The sequence below is a fragment of the Marmota flaviventris genome, chromosome 1 (genome assembly GCF_047511675.1).
Source record: "Marmota flaviventris isolate mMarFla1 chromosome 1, mMarFla1.hap1, whole genome shotgun sequence".
NCBI classification, from domain to species: Eukaryota; Metazoa; Chordata; class Mammalia; order Rodentia; family Sciuridae; genus Marmota; species Marmota flaviventris.
The window spans coordinates 207,953,066-207,970,711 of NC_092498.1; the positions used below are offsets into that span (position 1 = coordinate 207,953,066).

The following is a 17,646-nucleotide window of genomic DNA, read 5'->3' on the forward strand; positions in this document are numbered from 1 at the left end:
AGCAATTTACTCACTCATTGGGTAAAACTTTATCAATATGCTTTTGTACTGAACTCTGGGTCTTAGATTGAGTTTCTTGGAAGAGGAATGAGTAGGTAGTTTGTTTGAGATGTTCTATAGATGATCCAAGGAAACCCTAGTGAGTGGGAAGAGCTGAGAGAGGGAAGGTGGCCAGAAGAGGGTATGGTATCAAGCAAGTTACCACTGGGGGCAGTGGGCCTTCATGGCCCAGGGAAAGGCTGGGAGTGCGTGTAGAAACACACCTGTGAGTTGTCCTACCCCAGGGTGAGAGACCTGGGTAGTCACCTATGTCCACTGACCATTGGATTGAGGGCTGCCCAGCAGCAGGAGGTATTAATTCCTCAGCCCTTCTGGCCTGCTGGGCAGCACTGCTGAATAAAATGGGCTTTGAAATCCTCAAAGAGATGGAGATTCTGCAGCTGGGATGTAACTGCAAGGGGATCTGGGTGGGTCCCAAACACTACACCCTGTGATAGACACGAGAGAAGCCAGGCAGTGATTAAAACACAGCATTCATCTTGGGGGTGCTCCAGTTTGGTAGCTCTTCCTGAGTTCTCATTCTGCCTCTGTCATATACGAGCTGTGTGACTCTCAGCAAGTAACTCAATATCTGTGTGCTCTAGCTTTTTCAACTATAAAATAGGTAGTCAGCCTACCCTACAGGACTGTGAAAATAAAATGAATTATTATATGAAAAGTGCTTGGAACGACCCCTTGCACATAACAAGTGCTTGCCCCAAAGTAATGAGCACGCTTTCATTATTGTCTCTGGGAGTTTGAGCCTAGAAGGCCCTTCTAAGGAAGTTTGTGGTTCATCCTGTTAATTATAGGTCCCCTCACTAAGCAAGGCCAAGCAGAGGTGACTTCTTTACACTGCCTGGGAAAATTGGGTTGAGTGAGACAGGAGGTAGAGGGACCAATTTGGAGACTGCTGGAATAATCCAGAACAGCTCTCATGAAGCAGGAAGGAAGAGCCTGTTTAGATTAGGTTCCGGAGGAAACTGGAGGCGTGTTCACAGAGTCATTAGGTATATACAAGTCATAGAGGAATTTTGCTAAAAGTAGGAGCGGGTTTCTTTCTTTCTTTCTGATAGTGATGGGGATGGAAACAAGGGCCTCGTCCAAGCAAATGCTCTACCACTGAGCTGCATTCCCAGTCCCTGGAAATACTTTTTAAAATAGTGGGTGATATTAAGACGTAGGAATGATTCAGTATAAGGTAAAATTAACCACGACTGAGAATCCTCAGAGGCAAATCCCAGAAGGCTACAGAGAAAGGGAGACAAGTGTAAAAACAAAAACAGCGTGATGCGTCTTGGATAGAAGCACGGCACTGACTGTAAGAACGACTCCTCCTTTACAGACTGGTAGTTCGTTTTCCAGAGGTTGAACAGTCTGGGACGTGGTGGAACGGAATCCGGACCACGTTACTCCACTCCCTGGGAAGTGAACCCCACCTTCCAGGGTCTAGAAAAGGGCAGATGCCCCAGGGCAGGAGGGCCTCCGGCGAGGGGGCGGGGCCTCGTGCGGGGTGGGAGGAGTGAAGAGGGCGGGGCTTGCTTGGGAGGAGGGGCTTGCTTGGGAGGAGGTCCTTGATGACCTGGCTCTGGAGAGCGGGCAGTGACAGTCCACTCCTGGCTAACGTGAAACGGGTCGCCTCGGCTTGTGAGGAAAGCAAGCTGCTCTTAGAGGGTCCAGAACCTGCGGGACCGCAATGTTGGGCCAATGAAAGACCTCGGAATATGGGCCTGCGCGAGTCTCGTCTGGTGGAAGAGGACAAGGAACGTGGCCTGTAGATGAAAAAAAGAAGAGGGTTTGCGGTCTGCAGCGCGAACCAATGAGAAGCAGGGGAGGTGGGGCCTGTGCACAAATTGGCCAGTAAAGACAAAACTTTTACGGGCGGGTTCCTCCCCCTCCACAGCGTGGCTCCAGTTCTGCGCATGCGCTTTTAGGTGGACTACGGGGCGCCGCTGAGCCAAGTGGGCAAAAGGAACATAGCAGTGCGCTCGGCTCACATGACACGGGGGTGCCGAATTCCGCTGGAGTCAGGGCCACTTCCTGTAGGTGAAGGTTGAAGGACCCTAAGGGTCGAGCTGGCATAGAAGCATACTGTGCATGTGGACCTCGATTCGCGACTTGAGGTCGAGAGTCGGCCTTGGAATTCGTGCTGTCCAACGGAGAGAGGCCTGGCTTGGGCCAAGAGGGTCGCACTCGCTAACTTGGGGGCGTGGTCTCCTGCGTCTTGGTGACGTAGACGTGGGGTGGGCTCTCCACTGGGCTTGAGATTGGGGGTCCTGTGTAAAAGAGGGGCGGGGCTTCCCGCTGATACATTGACAAATAGGTAAGTGGGAAGAATAACTGTTATTAGTGTCGTTGTCGCATTGGTTTAGCTTGAGTGGTGGTGACGTAAGGGAGTGGGGTTGGAGTCGTGAGAGGCGTGGCCCGGCCTCGGGAGGCGCGGCTAGCCTCTGACGCGTTTGGGGCGGGGTCTGATAGGATTGGGGGCGTGGCATCTTAGAAACTCTCGATAAGGGGCGTGGCCCAGGATCCTACCTGGAAGAGGGGACGTGCCTTCTTCCGGTTGAGATTGTCGGTGGCGCCCAGGTCTTGGCACTGAGCTTTTCTCCCTTAGGTTCCACCTCATGGAGAACCCCGCGGTCACCGCCCCTGCCGAGGGCTTCTTCCCCTCGTTCCTGCTCGTGACTTGCGGAACACTGTTGGCTGCCCTGCTGGGCGCCGCTCACAGACTGGGGCTCTTCTCTCAGCTGATGCACAAGGTGCCAGGGCACAGCGGGAGGCGGGCTGGGGACACCCAAGGAAGGAGGGCCCTTATGGTGCGCTTCCAACTCAACTCAGTTTACAGGTGGGGAAAGCGAGTCTCAACTAGTCCAGAGTGGTGGGGAGAGTTTTTCTAAGGCTTAGCCCCCATTTCCAAGTTGTATGTGGGTCCTGGACTTTGCCACTACTAAGAGATAAGGGAAACTATCGGTGCCTGGACACACACACTCCGCCTGCCTCTTTACCCAGGGGCCTGAGCCCTTATCACAGAGCAGAGGACACCACCTAGGATCGTGCTGCCTTAGCCCAGTGGCATAAGTGGGCTGAAGGCAGACATGAGAGGGTGTGGCTGTGATAATTGCAATCTGCTGAGCTTAACGTTTTAGAGGAATTTTCTCACCCATCCCTACCCACCTCCTGAAAGCAGGTGCTGCTGTTTCTTTTCTCATTTCCTCAAGAGGAAATGGTGGTCCAGAGAGGTTGTTTACCCTAGGCCATAGGTTTGGGTAGAGCTGACCCCCCAAGTCTCACTCCAGACCACTTGCTGTCTGTCAAGAATTTACTCCTTCCCAGACCCTTTCCTCAGTCCCTCCCTCTTCTAGTGAGGAGCCATGTCACTGATGTTGAAGTTTGTAGAGATTTAAGGTGATGAGGATGCTGGGGCTGGGATGCTTGGCTCAGTCTGTGCTAGCAGGCGTGCTTCTGTTCCAGGCATGTGGTGGCTGGCAGCTTGCCAGCTGGCCCTGGGCCTGCTCAACAGTGAGTGGGAAGGATCAGGTAGGCTGAAGTAGCAGTCCAAGTGCCTGGCCCTGCAGGGATACCAGTGAACAGGCAGGAGTCCCTGCTAGTGGCTCCCTGCCCTGGCTATACTCCTGTGGGTTCTGTATATCCATCTTCCCTCTCTTCTTGTCCCAAGAAAGGCAGTGTAACATGGGTGCTTAAGAAAGAGGGTTCTTTCTATTGAACTTTGAATCTTGTTTGGGCAAGTCTTGGTGTCCTCACCTGGATGAGAGAGATGATAAGAAGAGAATATGATAAGATGAGGTGCCCTGCCCTGAGCCTAATGTATACTATGGTATGTGTTTAACCAACACCCAAGTTACCCTGACCTCTGACCTTGCTCCTGGCCCTTCTCCCAGCTGCCCATGCTGTAGCCCTTGACAGTCTTGCTCTTGTGGCTCAGGTGGACGAGACGAGTGTCCGGCATGGAGGGGAAAATGTGGCAGCTGTGCTGAGGGCCCACGGTGTACGGTTCATTTTCACACTGGTTGGTGGGCACATTTCCCCGCTTCTGGTGGCCTGTGAGAAGCTGGGCATCCGCGTGGTAGACACGCGCCATGAGGTCACTGCTGTCTTTGCCGCTGATGCTGTGGCTCGCCTGACAGGTGAGGGCAGTACAGAGAGGACTGGGGGCTGGTGGGACAGTGGCATAGGGCATCTCTGAGTAAGAGTGGCTTTTGGGAGGTAGGAGGATGGCTGGAGGGTGGGCATGGCTGTGACAGGGTCTTTGTTTCAGGGACGGTGGGTGTGGCGGCAGTGACGGCAGGTCCTGGCCTCACCAATACAGTGACTGCTGTGAAGAATGCTCAGGTGGCACAGTCCCCAGTCCTGCTCCTGGGAGGGGCCGCCAGTACCTTGCTGCAGGTGCCTATCCTTGTGGAGTGCAGGGGCTTTAGGGAGGTTCCAAGGGGCTCATATGGTAATGGTCACACCCTGTCTCTGCCAGAAACGGGGTGCTCTCCAGGCCATTGATCAGATGTCCCTATTCCGGCCACTCTGCAAGTTCTGTGCATCTGTACGGAGGGTGCGGGACATTATTCCCACCCTGAGGGCTGCAATGGCAGCTGCCCAGTCGGGCACCCCAGGTAGGTGGGGTGGAGTGCTGGGCAGTGGTCAGACCTAGAGGCTGGGGGAGGTGCTGCAGGCTCAGCCTCCTCCCTGACCCCATAGGTCCAGTGTTTGTGGAGCTTCCTGTCGATGTGCTGTACCCCTACTACATGGTCCAGAAGGAGATGGTGCCAGCCAAGTTGCCCAAAGGCCTCATGGGTCGAGTGATCTCCTGGTGAATAGAGCCATTCCCACTACACTGTCCCCCCTCCCCCGCTCACCTGCAGCCTCCTCTTTGCACACATCCATCCTCCTTTGACTCATTCATTGATTTGAACATGGACTGAGAGAAACCAGCTGTGGGGAGAGCATCCAAAGTAGAAGGAACTGCATGTGCAAAGGTCCTGAGGCAGGAATGAAATTGGTGGGTTGGGAAAGCAAGGTGGCAGCAGGTGAGCAGGGTGGAGAGGGAAAGAGGCTGAGCTCAAAGTAGCCCTCCTTCTCTTCCTCCTCCTCCTGTTTCTCCTTTCCCCTTCCCCTCTGCCTTTCCCTTTGCTTGTCTTTGCTCCTGCTTCAATATTTAGTGAGCCCCAGCTATGGCATGGGGTGACATTGATGGACAAGATAGGTCTCTTAGAAGTAATCTGGGGGCTGGCTCAAGCAACAGGGAATTTATTTTATGGCCTTGTTCTTGATGCTCTTAGCCCTCTGGACTCCTGATCACCTGTTCCCTACTTCTCTCTCTCTCCCTCCACACCCCTGTCGTGGTGCCCCTTTCAAGGCTAGCTCTTCCCTTGCCTTTCCTTTAAACTGTGGGTTCTCATGGGTCTGTCTTTGGCCTCATCTCTCTCTCTGCAACCTTGACTCCTTAACAGCAAACATGCTTCTGGCTTCGAGCTCCAGTGGCTTCCTGCCAACACCCACGTATCTGTCTTTAGTTGGATTGAGAGTTCCCTGAGGGCAAGGCCTGGGCAAGATTTCTCTTTGCCTCCAGGGCCTTAAGAAAACTCAAGGCTTCGGAAAATGCTCTTAACAAACAGGGGAACAATGTTAATAACTCCGGCTTGGTTGAATGCTTCGCAAAGTACCTTATACCCTTGGTTGAAGCTTGGAAGGGAAGGTTTTTTTTTTTTAAAAATAAATGGAGGAGGAAGCTGAGAAAGGTGAAGTCACTTGCTCAAAGTCACACAGCTAGGAAGTGGCATAACCTGGGGGGCCCAAGCCGACATCTACCTGACCCACAGGCACCACCCCCATCCTGACACCTTGCGTTTGCATTACTTGTTTCTGCAGGGGCCTTGTCAAGTTGGGGAGGCCACAGAGGCTTCTGAGAGCAGACAGGCAGCTGGAAGCTTGGTGTCCCTAGGCCATTGCTTATGCACCTCTGTTCTTTCCACTTTGCTCCCAGTCACTTTCCTGGTCCCTCACCTTCCTTGGCTGGAATCCCTCTGGTGCACTCTGGTAATTGGCTGCTTCATTTCCTCCTCGCAGGTACTTAAAGAATTGCCTGGCCAACCTGTTTGTGGGGGCTTGGGAGCCTCAGCCTGAAGGGCCCCTGCCCCTGGACATCCCCCAGGCATCCCCTCAACAGGTGAATTCCTTACCTGGCCCAGGTTCCCCATCTGGCAGAGCTCTACAGACCCTCTCCCAGAGCCAGGATTGGGACCTTAGTCTTGCGGGCGGATGGTGACTCAGGGACAACCCTTTGAGCCCCACTTCTTGCCCCAGGTTCAGCGCTGTGTGGAGATCCTGAGCCGGGCCAAGAAGCCCCTGTTGTTGCTGGGGAGTCAGGCCCTGCTGCCCCCAGTACCTGCTGACAAGCTTCGGTAAGGGGCTCTAGCCTAGCCCTTGTTCCCAATCCCTGGTCTTCTGGTGCCCTGTGGGGAGGGAGGAGGCCCTGGGCACATTGATCTCTGCTTTGCCTGAACCCCCAGGGCTGCTGTGGAGACCCTAGGCGTCCCCTGCTTCCTGGGGGGGATGGCACGGGGGCTGCTGGGCCGCAACCACCCCCTCCACATCCGGCAGAACCGCGGTGCAGCCCTGAAGAAAGCAGATGTTGTCCTCCTGGCAGGTGGGCCTCAGCACCCTCCCTCCCTCCAGAAACCTCCTTCCCCATGACTCTGCCCCTCCTCATCACTGATACCCGCCCCCCACCACCTGCCCTCTTTCCTCTGCCTTCACACCTTCCCTTTTGAACAGTCTTGAGTCTGAAATTCTGCTGAACCCCTCCCAGGATGCATTTGTGTGCTGTGCCTGGGCTTCCACTGAGGGTGAACCCTAGTGTCCCCGCCGTGTCTTACATTTACACAAAAAGCCCTTTGAATCCTGTGCCAAGTGCATAATAGGCATTCTCTGTATACAGTCTTACTGTATATAGTCAGGCATTTCTTAACAACAGGGTTACATCCTGAGAGATGTATTGTGTGAACATCATCAAGTGAACTTATGAAAAATAATGTGGCTGTGACATCACTGGGTGATGTCATGTCATGGGACCATAGTCACATGTGTGTGTGATCTGCCACTGACCAGAACATTGTTATGTGGTTCCAGGACTGTAATAACCTTCCCCAAACTCAGTGATTTACAGTGATTTCTTAAGACCTACCTAGAGGTTTGGTGGTAATTCTGGGTTTGGTCAGACTGGTTCATGAGTCTTAACTCTGGCCAGGCAGCTGTGCTAATGGAGATGGGCCTTGCTCATTTATTTGGGAATTGCCTGGCTCTGTGGCTGTTCAAGGGTGTCTCGGCTGGATAACCAAGTCTCCATGTTTACCTCCATGTTCTGCATCCTCCAGCAGCCAGCAGGCTAGCCTGGGTTGGGTCACTATTTGGAGGATGAGAGACATGCTTTTTTTTTTTGTTTTTGTTTTTTGAGGCAGGGTCTTGTGAAGTCACTAGGGCCTCTCTGAGTTACTGAGGTTGGCTTTGAACTTGTGATTATCCTGTTTTAGTCTCCTGAGTTTCTGGGATTACAGGTGTGTGCCACCACACCTGGCCTCTTTTTTTTTCTTTGCTATGCTGGAGATTGAACCCATGGCCTTGTGCATGGCAGGCAAGCTCTGTACTACTGAGCTCCCATCTTTGCCTTGAGGCGTCTTTACCCTGGTCTTAGGAATGGCATGCTATTGCTTCTGCCACATTCTGTTGGCCAGAGCTGCTCATGACGCCAGCCCAGATTCAAGAGCTGCAAAGTCATTGCAAATGGTATAGGAACAGGGAGAGGTGAAGAATGGGAACTATATAACAGTGTCCACAGTGGATTAAAAGTAAGGTAGTGGGCATCACCTAGGGCACTGACCCTCTGATATTGATGCCCTATCCCTCATCCCAGGAGCTGTGTGTGACTTTCGCCTCTCCTATGGCCGTATCCTCAGCCATAAGAGCAAGATAATTATCATCAATCGGAACCGAGATGATATGTTGCTCAACTCAGACATCTTCTGGAAGCCCCAGGAGGCTGTGCAGGGTGAGCCCCCAGTATCCTCACCATTTACATGGTCGCTCTCCTCATGGCCTCTGCTGCAGCTGACTTGAGCTGGGTACTGGGAGATCAAGGCCCAGACCTTGCCCTGTGGGACACCCAGGCAACCTGAGACACATTTGGTTGTCAGGCTGGTGGGTGTTTCCATAGGAACAAATGGAGAGGTGGGTATGGGGGTAGGGGGCTGGAAATGTGCACATGATCACTTGCTTGGGTACATTTGAACTGCCTGTTGCCCTCTCTGTGTCAGCTTATTTGTTGGCCCCTGAGACTCTGCATCCCATCCCTTTCTGTGCTCTACTTTGCTCGTCATTCTGAGGACAGCGATTCTCCCCCATGGTGTGGGAGCATTCTTAGGTGGGCAGCAGGTCTAGTGTATTTGTGTTTGGGAATGTCCACCCTAGCAGCTGGTGGGCATTCACCTGGAAGGGGAACTGGCAGAGGAGGAGAAGGGCTGTTTAGGGCCAGGACAGAAAGGACATGGCCCAAAGTGGGAAAAGACTGAGGAACTGAACATCTCCAGGCCTCCGATCACTTCTCAAGTGGGGTGTTTACTCATTCACCACCTGGATGCTCACTGCAGGCTCCTGTGTGCCTTAGTTTGAGAGACCTCCTTAAGTGGGGCAGAGCTATTTTTATTGCTGTGTTTTGAAAGTAGAATTGACAGGACTTCATGATATGGGGTGTAAGGGACAGGGAGGTGACGAGGTTGGATTGGATTTGTAACTTGCTTTGTATTCCCTAAACCTCATTTCCCTGGTTTGTGCTGTGTCTTGCCAGGGCTGCCCTTATCTGGTTCTGGTGACTTAGGTGTGTTTAGCCTGTTTTGCCCTAGGAGCACCCTGGCCTGCTTCCATGCCTTCTGCTTGGATGCTGCTCTTGGCTTCCTGCCATCTTCAGGCCTCCGGTGCTGAGGGCAGGAGGAAGGCACTGCTTTGAAGCTGTGCTCTCTCTGTTCTCTAGGAGATGTGGCCTCCTTCATGCTGAAGCTGGTAGAAGGCCTTCAGGGCCAGATGTGGGCTCCAGAGTGGGCAGAAGAGCTGCGGGAAGCGGATCGGCAGAAGGAGCAGACCTTTCGGTGGGGGCTGGATGGCGTGGACATGGGAGGGTGTGTTCCCAGCAGGCTCTGCCATGGGGCCTACTGACTTTTTGCAGCCCTGTTGTAGGGAGAAGGCAGCGATGCCTGTAGCCCAGCACCTGAACCCATTGCGGGTGTTGCAGCTGGTGGAGGAGACTCTGCCTGACAACTCCTTTCTTGTGGTTGATGGTGGGGACTTCGTAGCAACTGCTGCCTACCTGGTACAGCCCCGAGGCCCCCTGCGCTGGCTTGATCCTGGTAAGGAGAAGCCCACACCTAGGGAAGCTTTCATAATCCAGACCCTTCACAACTATCTGTATTTTTTGTCCTTCTAGGGGCCTTTGGGACTTTGGGAGTTGGCGCAGGGTTTGCACTTGGGGCCAAGCTGTGCCAGCCAGATGCTGAGGTGAGGTGCGGGAAATGGGAGACTTCTTTTTTTCTGGGTCATGAGCCGCCCTAACCATTCTTGTTCCCCCTACCAGGTCTGGTGTCTGTTTGGGGATGGAGCCTTTGGTTACAGTCTCATTGAGTTTGACACATTCGTCAGACACAAGGTAACTGGGTTTCCCTGAGGGAAGCTTAGAGCCCCTTCTGGGAGAGGCTGTCAGGGGTGGGCTGAGAAGGGGTAGCCTCTGTGGCAGAGGCCCTGTTTTCTGGCTAGACTGGCCTTTGGGTTGAAGGTTGTGCCTGGCCCTATTTTTTTTTCCTGCAGATTCCAGTGATGGCCCTGGTAGGCAATGATGCCGGCTGGACCCAGATTTCTCGGGAGCAGGTGCCCAGATTGGGCAGCAATGTGGCCTGTGGCCTGGCCTACACTGGTGAGGGGTCTGGGCAGGGTGTGTGTGGGTAGGTGGGGTCCTATCTCAGGCCCATCAGGGCTAGTGTTCCTCTCCTGGACTGGCTACATTCTGGGCTGGGCCTCTGCCAGTATCTGACTTGCTCTCTTTTAGATTATCACAAAGCAGCCATGGGTCTGGGGGCCCAGGGCTTGCTACTCTCACGGGAGAATGAAGATCATGTGGTCAAGGTGCTGCGTGACGGCCAGCAGCAGTGCCGGGATGGCCACCCAGTCGTGATCAACATTCTCATTGGGAGGACAGACTTCCGTGATGGCTCCATTTCTGTATAGGGCCTTGTGGGTCAGTACACTTGGCTCCCTCCCTATATCTGGACTTCCTGGATGGTTTAGAGTCTCATCCTTGCCTGCTCTGAGCCTATTCCATGAGGTCAATAACTACAGTTATCCCGAGAAAGGTGTGGAGGGATCAAAGCTCAAGAGGTACCAGACAGCCATGGAGAACCTTGGGCCTTTGTCTCTGTGGGTCCAACTGTGCCTCTCTACCCTCCTCTCTTACGTATGGACTGAATAAATCACTTCTGGCCCAGGTGGGCCCAAGGACTCAGCTGCAGAACCTGTGCATATTGATTTATTGTCCACAAAGATGGAGGTGAGGGAAAGAAGAGGGAGACAGGAAGGGTACCTTACTCTCCCACTGGCTTACTGGGGATTTCAGGGTGCCTGGGCACTGCAAACTCTTCTCCCCTCTGTGGTCCCTGAAAGTCCCACATACCCGCTCTAGTCGGGCCCATGCACACTAGTCCTCACACACAGACACACACATGCACGGAGGCAATAAATATGTTCCGTACCAAAGTGCCCCCAACCTGACACTTCAGGTGGGGTCCCTCCAAAAGGGAGGGGTTAAGTGCTCAATTTTTTCAGGAGTGGGGAATGGGAGCTTGGGAGGGTAAGAGACAGACTCTGTTATCTCCATTTGCTGGTTGGAGGCCAATCATGGGGTCTTCCCTGGAAAAGAGGGTGGGGAAACCAGCTTGCTCTTTATAAACCCCAGGCTGCCCCTATCCAGCTGGAGCCAGGATAGGGGCTGTTCCCCTCAACAGCACCTCATGATAGCCCTTGGACCCTCTGAGGGAGGGAGAAACGGAGTGCAGTGCTCAAAGCTAATACTGATTTGGTTGGCAGCAGCATAGAGGACTGACTAGGGGGTTTCTCACCACCCCAGGTGATGCTCACAGTAATTGGTATTTCCCTGGCAAAGGGGAGGCAAGAGAGGCCAGCCTAGCAAGCAGAAATCTGCCTTTTGGCAGCAAGAGAAGCCCTGGTGCTCAGAAAATATGGCTCTGACAGCTTGTCCCTAATATCCCTGCTGCCTGGCCTTTGCAGTAACTAGTGCCCAAATACAGGCCGCTGGAAACTGGGAGTGATTCTCGGCATGAGAGGTTGGTACCTTGACAACTCCCTAGAAACCAGGAGTTCGGCCTGAGCAACAGGTCTGGGCCTCTCAGGTCATTAGGGCACTGCCTTAGCTACGAGGAACCTTCCTTAGTAACCAGCGGCCCGCCCGCTCTGCGGGCTCAGAGGCACACGTTGATCTGCTTGGAGAGTTCTCTCTCCAGGTCCAGGATGAGGGCGTCAAAGTCTTTGAGATTCAGGTGCGGGTTGAAAGGCGCGTCAAACTCGTCTTCAAAGTCTGCAGCGCCCCTTGGTCCGCCAGCTTCCTCGTCGTCGTCGTCCTCGCTGTCGCTGCCAGTCACGTGGTCGTAGTCGGGCCCAGACAGGAAATCCCGCCCACAGGGTAGGAAGTCCCGCCCGCAAACGCTCCAGTCGCCAGCGTAGCGGTTGCTGGGAGGGCTTTCTGGGCCTCCGCGGCCACGGGGCCGAGTCACCACTTCGGGGCCCGCTAGCGGCAAGTGCAGAGGTGGCTGTCGTTTGGGCCGCAAGTATGGTGCGACCTCCGGAGCCTCTGGGGGCCGGCGGGGATCTGCGGGAGCGGAGGGCGAGCTTGTGGTGACTTCCACGCACATTGAGCGGCATCGAGGACCTGATTGGCCTCTGGAAAGGCAAGGCCTTGGACCGCATTAGCATTTCATTGGCGGGCTAGAACTGGTTGCTTAGGCAACCGGGCCTGAATGGTCCGCCAGGAGGCGGGGCTTCTGGCCGCATCAAAGAGGGATTGGCTGGATCTGAACCGGTTGCTGAGGCAACCGGGTAGCGGTTTACCTGCGAGGGGGCGTGGCCTGCTATAAATCCCAGAATTTAGCCACAGGGGAACGCATCTCCACGACTGCCTTTCTGTATTGGCGGCGCAGGCCGTGAGTGTACTCACCTGGCCAAGACTGCAGCAGGTAGTGGAGCACCTCGATGTGCCGTTTGAAGTCCACTGCGCTGGCGAGGCCTGGGCCAGTGTTGCGTATGCGGGGCCGGGCGGGTGCCTGGCGCGCTGGCAGCAACACTGGCCCAAAGCACACAGCCAGGTTCTGCGGAGTCATGCGGTTGTGGGCGTGGAAGGAGGAGACAAGGCGCAGGTGGTCCAGGAGAAGCGTTAGCGTGGCCTGGGGAGAGGGTTGCGATGGTGGGCAGGAGGCAGGCAAAGTTGAACCCCTGCTGCCCCTGTGAGATACTAAGATGGCTCAGAGTGGGAAACAGGTTCAAGGTTTCATAACTGGAAGGAGGCTGAGATAAGACTATTAATCACTAGATATTAGTATGAGGATACCATTTTGCTGGAGGGGGGAGATTGAGGCTAAGGACAGTTTAGCTTTGGAATGACAGAGGTTGGGCCCACTCCTCTGTTAGGCTGGGTTGTCATGAATCCCATTATACAGATGAAGGAATTGAGGCCCAGGGAGGGAAAGAACTTGTCCAAGATCTCACAGTCAGGAATTTCTCTTCCTAGTAGGTAGACGGATCTGTATTTTTACTCTGTGTTTGAAATATCCAGAGTCTGTGTTTGAAATATCCTGACTCTGACCTTGGGCAATTCACTTAATTGTTTTGGGCCTCAGTTTCCAAATTGGTATTGCTCACTCCATGTCCTGCAGCTCCCATTGATACCACCAGGGCCAACTCACCCTTTCCACATCTGGCAGGCAGTTGAGGAGGCTGCGGGTGCCTTCAGGACTTGGGTGAACTCTGCTTGGGGGCCCTTGGGCCATGGCCTCCAAAACCACCTGATAGAGGGGCTGGGTGATGAGTGGGGTAGGCAACTCTCGAAGATAATCCTTGAGGATGCCTGCAGACACAGGGCCCCCTCTGGTCAGAGCACCCCTGGCTTCTGAGGCCAGAGGGGTCCCCGAGGCTGGAAGTGGGTAGAAGAAGAGGAGAGCAGATGCAGGAGAGTGAAAACAGGTTAGACATGAGGGGTGAGGTCCTAGCAGGGCCACCAGACCAGCTTTGAGGTAAGGGTTGAAAGGAAGTGAGTAAGCAGGGGAATGGGGGCTAGGCTGACCCGTGATGACATTGATATCTGGGTACAGGTCCTCGGAGAGGCAGACAGCTGCACTGTCTCGCTCAAAGGCATCCCGAAGCTCTTTCTTCACTGCTGCTGAGCCACACAGACGGTACAGCCCTACTACCTGGGTGTGGGGACAGAGAGAGGATGTCCTGCTGGGGCCACAGACTGATCAGACCCCAGTGGGTTGGGGGATGGAGGTCTGGGCCAGGGTGTCAGTGGACATTGGGCTTGGAGGGTGGGAACTGACTACCACTGGCTGCTTCCTACGCCAACGACACTTGTCAGGGAGTTCTTCCCTGGGTGCTCAGACAACCTGTCCTCACAACCCTTTGTTTGGATCTGTCATCTTGGCTCCCACCTCCTCTGACTTTTCAAGTAGCTTCTTATATCCTCCAGGAAGCTTCTCTGTCAGCCAAGCCAGGTCCTGCTTTAAGCTCTCCTAGCTCCTGGGTACCTCCTCCTTTTAACTTGCCTTCCAGTTGCAGTCTTACATTTGTGAGCTGCTAGACTTTTCTGAGACTCTGAGCTTGTGAGGGCCAGGATCCTGTTATCAAATGGGTGGGTTACCCATGGGTTCTGACTTGGCGTGTGGGGAGGTGTGTCTCTTGCCCTTATCTAAGCTAGGGTTGGAACTAGGAGTAGCCCAGGCTGGAGGATAGGTGTTCATACTCTGGGGTCTTGGGAGTGGGTCTAAGGTTTGGGGGTCAGCAGATGGGGGGGGGCCTGGGACTTACCCGAAGCCCTCGGCGCTCAATCTGCCCAACACACTTCTGAATGATGAGAGGCACTTGACCTGGAGGCTGCTCCCGCTCCACCAGCAGCGGCAGGGGCAGCCCAAAGACACGGGGCTCAGCTGTGGCAGGTGCTTCCTGCTGCTCCGACAAGGTCAGTTTGGCATACAGCAGCCCCTGGGGTTCCAGGCGTATGGCCAGCTGCTGGGCCTGGCACCCTGAGGACACAGAGAGGTTCCTGTGTCCTGGCCCCGCCGCTAGGCCAGGCCACACCCTTCGCCCTTCACTTAGCCCCCTAAGCTGGGTCCTGTGCCATATCCCTCTCCTAAAATTCCATTCCATGTCCTACCTCGGAAGACTGTGGGCAGCAGCACAGTGCCCTGAGCACAGGGCCTGTGCCGCCTCACACCAGGGTCCCAGGCAAGCACTAGGGCCCGCAGTAGCTGGGCTGCCTCCAGCTCCAGGTGAAAGGTGTGGTCCAGCCTTAGGAAGTCTGGTCCACTTCTTAGTGGCCCTGTCCGGGCCCGGGCCACTCCATCCACTTGCAGCAGGCAGCAGAGGTCTCTTGGGGTGGCCGCTGATGTTGGCCGCAGCCCCCCCAGCCCGTACAGGTGCAGGCTGAGGCGGCCCCAGAGTGCAGCAGGGGGTGCTCGGGCTGCTGAGTCCACCTCATAGGGCTGGAAGGTGGTGGGTGATGGGGGCCCTGCCGGGCGCTCTGGTGAGTCGCCATCACTGAGGTACCCAGCCTTCGGGCTCCGAGTGCCCCCGATCACTGCTGCCCGCCTTGGGGCCCCCACACTGCTGTCCAGGTGGTATCGGCTGATGACAGAGCCAGCAGGAGCAGCCCTCTCCCGCTCCCTGCCAGCCCGGGGGCCTCGCAGGCTCAGGCGGCGACGCAGCTCTGGCAGCTTCTTCATCTTCATGGAGAGGCGCCGGGCAGGGCCTGGGGACTTGGTGCGGGAGGTTTTGGTTGGGGGACTGGCGGGGGCTGCACCTATGAGAAGAACAGACCTCAGGGTCCAGAACCTGGGCTGGGGACAGGGTATGAGGCATGTGTGCACCTAGGGAGGGACTGGGGACATGTGAGGCTTGAGGTCACTGGGAATGGGGAGGCAAGTGTGAGGCTTGTGCTTACCTTGGTGGGTAGGGCCCTCTGGCTCAGCTGAGCCTGGCTGTGGTCCCAAGGACTCAGGTACTGGGGATCTGGGGTCTTCCTCAGGGATGGGGTTGTACCAGATCTCGCCGGCAGGCTCTCCACTGCTAGATGTTCCTGGCCCCAAAACTGCTTCCTCAGGTGGCTTGGCCCCACTCAGCACCCATCTGCGGCTACTGGGCTCCAAGCTCTGCAAGTAGGCTCCCCTACCTGTAGGGCTCCGAGATGTCTCAGGGCTTGGGGGACCCTCTGCTCCAGCCTGGGACCCTTCGAGGGCCTGGGGCTCTGGTTCTGGAGGGTTGGGCTCTGGGCGCTGGGCTGGTCGTCCTGGTGGAGAGCAAAGGGAGTGAGACTCAGCTCCTTACCAGAGCAGCCCCAGCCTAGGGTTCTTCCCCTAGCAGGGCTGTGGTTGGGGTCCACTTAGTATTGGCCCTCACTCCATGCAATTGATTTGACAGGTGGGAATGCCCTTCCAGTTCTTGGTGCCTGCTGGTTTGTTTGGAATGGGACACCACCAGCTAGTGATCTCCTCAGCTGCCAGTTTAAGAGTCCCCTCTCAGTCCCTAGCATTCCAAAGGGGACTATGTTCTTCCAGGATCAGGGGTCCAGGTCAGGTGTCTTTGGGCCCACAGGCCCTTTATTCCTGTCTCCACTCTTCCAGCTCTCTCATTAATCCTGGCATGGAGGCCTGTCCTGTCCCCTCTCACTGGGTGGCCTTGGGCAAGTCACTTCCCCTCTTTGAGCCTCAGTGTCTGCCATGCGGAATGGGAAGATGCAACGCCCACCTCTGGGGAGACTTTAGGGTGTTAGTGTGGGAAGGGCTTCCAAGACATCATGTTATGGCTAAATGCAAGCCCTCAGCGGATGTTGGCTTGTACGGCTCCTGGGACAGGAGCAGGCATGATGACAAATGGAACAACGAAGACCAGTTGAATGCTGGTTCTCTCTGCAGCACCCAGTTCTTCCAAACTCTGTCCCGCTCCTAGGGTGGGCTCTGTCCCTTGGATCAGCCCAGATCCCCAAAGTCAACGCCTTGTGGCCTCCGCTTTGCTCCATCCTCTGTCTGACATCATGGGCTACTTCCTGTGTGTGTTTATGTGTGGGCACCCTGTCACTTATCTGGCCCTGGGAACCTTGGAAATCTTTGGAAAGGAAGGAGGGGTCAGGTCCATGGAGCATGGAGTGGTCTGGCCTTTAACTGGTTCCTTCCTGGGCTCTCTGACCTATGTAGCTTTGGTTTCTCTGAGGCCTTGTCTTGCTGCCAGTTGACCCACAATTCTCATCACCTTGGGTTTCCACCCCCCACTCCACCCTGTTTCAGGGGTCTCTATCATCAGTAGCGGAGGTCAAAGAGCTCTGGCCCAATCACCCAACTGCGGTGTGCCTTAGTTTCTCCATTTTCATAAAAAGGTACAATTTCCTGGGACTGCCCACGGCAGGCGCAGCTGCAGTCACTGGGGGAGCAGCTGCAGTCCTCAGTGTGCCGCTTCTCTGTCTGTGCAGGAGTACGCCCCCCATCTCCCATCCTGGCCTCCGGGGCTCCTGGTGCCCCCTTCGTCCTGCCTGATGGGGCCCCAGCGTCCCGGTGTCCGGGCCTCCCAGCCCCTCCTCCCCTCTACCCTCCAGGCGCTCCGTCGAGGCCCCATTTCCTGTCAGGGGTGAGGTCCCCCTCCCGGGCCTCCCAAGGAGCCCGCGGCGCTGGCATCTCAGGCCAGCTACACATAACGGTCCTCGCCCCCTCCCCCGCGGCCCCTTCCATCCAGGACCCTTGCCCGCCCGCGTCCTGAGCCTCTTGACCCACAGGAGGCTCTCCGGGGCTTCCCCGTCCTTCCAGTCGTCCCTGCTCGGGGTTCCTGGGACCCTAAGACGGGTGGGGCTCCGCGCCCTTTTCCTCTGCCGCGCCTCGCACTCACCGCGCTCCTTCGCGTCCGACTTTTTCCGGGGAAGTTTTTCCCGGCCCCGCAGGCGGGAGAAGGTTTTTCGGAGCAGGGGCTCGGCCATGCTGGGGCCCGGGCCGGGCCGAGTGCGCGCCCCGGGCTCCGGCCGCGCCGCCCGCTGCCCTCCCCGCCCCGCCCCGGCCTCCCTGCCTGCCCCCCGCCCCGCGCCGGCAGGAAGCGCATTCCGGGAATGCTTGGCCCAAACTTTTTTTTTTTTCCCCTTCCCGCGGCCGGAGCAGGCGATGCTGGGAGATGTAGTTGCCTGGGGCCGGGAGGGGACAGGATGGGGGCTCTGGGATACTCTTCTCCGCTCCAACTACCCAACTACGAATGAGGCACAGGCCTGGCTCTCCTCTTCCTTCTTACCCAGCATCCAGCAAC

General features: G+C 55.8%; 2 protein-coding genes across 4 annotated transcripts; one reads left to right on the plus strand and one right to left on the minus strand.

The window, feature by feature from the left end:
* Positions 1-1,903: 1,903 nt before the first annotated feature.
* Ilvbl (ilvB acetolactate synthase like) lies at positions 1,904-10,591 on the plus strand. Of its 3 annotated transcripts, none has more exons than XM_027932040.2 (16): positions 1,914-2,362; positions 2,654-2,798; positions 3,983-4,184; positions 4,316-4,443; positions 4,526-4,664; positions 4,750-4,861; positions 6,118-6,217; positions 6,355-6,452; positions 6,561-6,697; positions 7,961-8,095; positions 9,074-9,188; positions 9,277-9,446; positions 9,524-9,594; positions 9,671-9,742; positions 9,901-10,006; positions 10,139-10,591. In XM_027932040.2, exons 2-16 carry the CDS (start codon positions 2,664-2,666, stop codon positions 10,315-10,317), a joined length of 1,899 nt encoding a protein of 632 aa, XP_027787841.2. In that variant the 5' UTR covers positions 1,914-2,362; positions 2,654-2,663; the 3' UTR covers positions 10,318-10,591. The 3 variants fall into 3 exon arrangements, 2 of the variants coding, with proteins under 2 accessions (XP_027787841.2, XP_027787842.2); XM_027932041.2 differs by having other exon boundaries at positions 1,914-2,081; XR_003582294.2 differs by lacking the exons at positions 9,901-10,006; positions 10,139-10,591 and having other exon boundaries at positions 1,904-2,362; positions 9,277-9,594; positions 9,671-9,701.
* A 2-nt stretch (positions 10,592-10,593) lies between these two features.
* Syde1 (synapse defective Rho GTPase homolog 1) lies at positions 10,594-17,397 on the minus strand. Its single transcript, XM_027932038.2, has 8 exons — positions 17,242-17,397; positions 15,311-15,655; positions 14,525-15,169; positions 14,179-14,393; positions 13,439-13,565; positions 13,062-13,222; positions 12,317-12,542; positions 10,594-11,971 (listed from the first exon to the last, which is right to left on the minus strand). Exons 1-8 carry the CDS (start codon positions 17,327-17,329, stop codon positions 11,565-11,567), a joined length of 2,214 nt encoding a protein of 737 aa, XP_027787839.1. The 5' UTR covers positions 17,330-17,397; the 3' UTR covers positions 10,594-11,564.
* Positions 17,398-17,646: the final 249 nt, after the last annotated feature.

Bases quoted from the DNA above. Each gene is read 5' to 3' on its own strand.
- Syde1 (XM_027932038.2), bottom strand. From the start codon at position 17,329: ATGGCCGAGCCCCTGCTCCGAAAAACCTTCTCCCGCCTGCGGGGCCGG. The intron at 13,566-14,178 runs GTAAGTCCCAGG...CCCCACACCCAG, and splicing joins TTGAGCGCCGAGGGCTTCGG to GTAGTAGGGCTGTACCGTCT. The intron at 11,972-12,316 runs GTGAGTACACTC...CCGCTCCCGCAG, and splicing joins CCTGCTGCAGTCTTGGCCAG to ATCCCCGCCGGCCCCCAGAG.
- Ilvbl (XM_027932040.2), top strand. From the start codon at position 2,664: ATGGAGAACCCCGCGGTCACCGCCCCTGCCGAGGGCTTCTTCCCCTCG. The intron at 2,799-3,982 runs GTGCCAGGGCAC...CTTGTGGCTCAG, and splicing joins TCTCTCAGCTGATGCACAAG to GTGGACGAGACGAGTGTCCG. The intron at 6,453-6,560 runs GTAAGGGGCTCT...CTGAACCCCCAG, and splicing joins GTACCTGCTGACAAGCTTCG to GGCTGCTGTGGAGACCCTAG.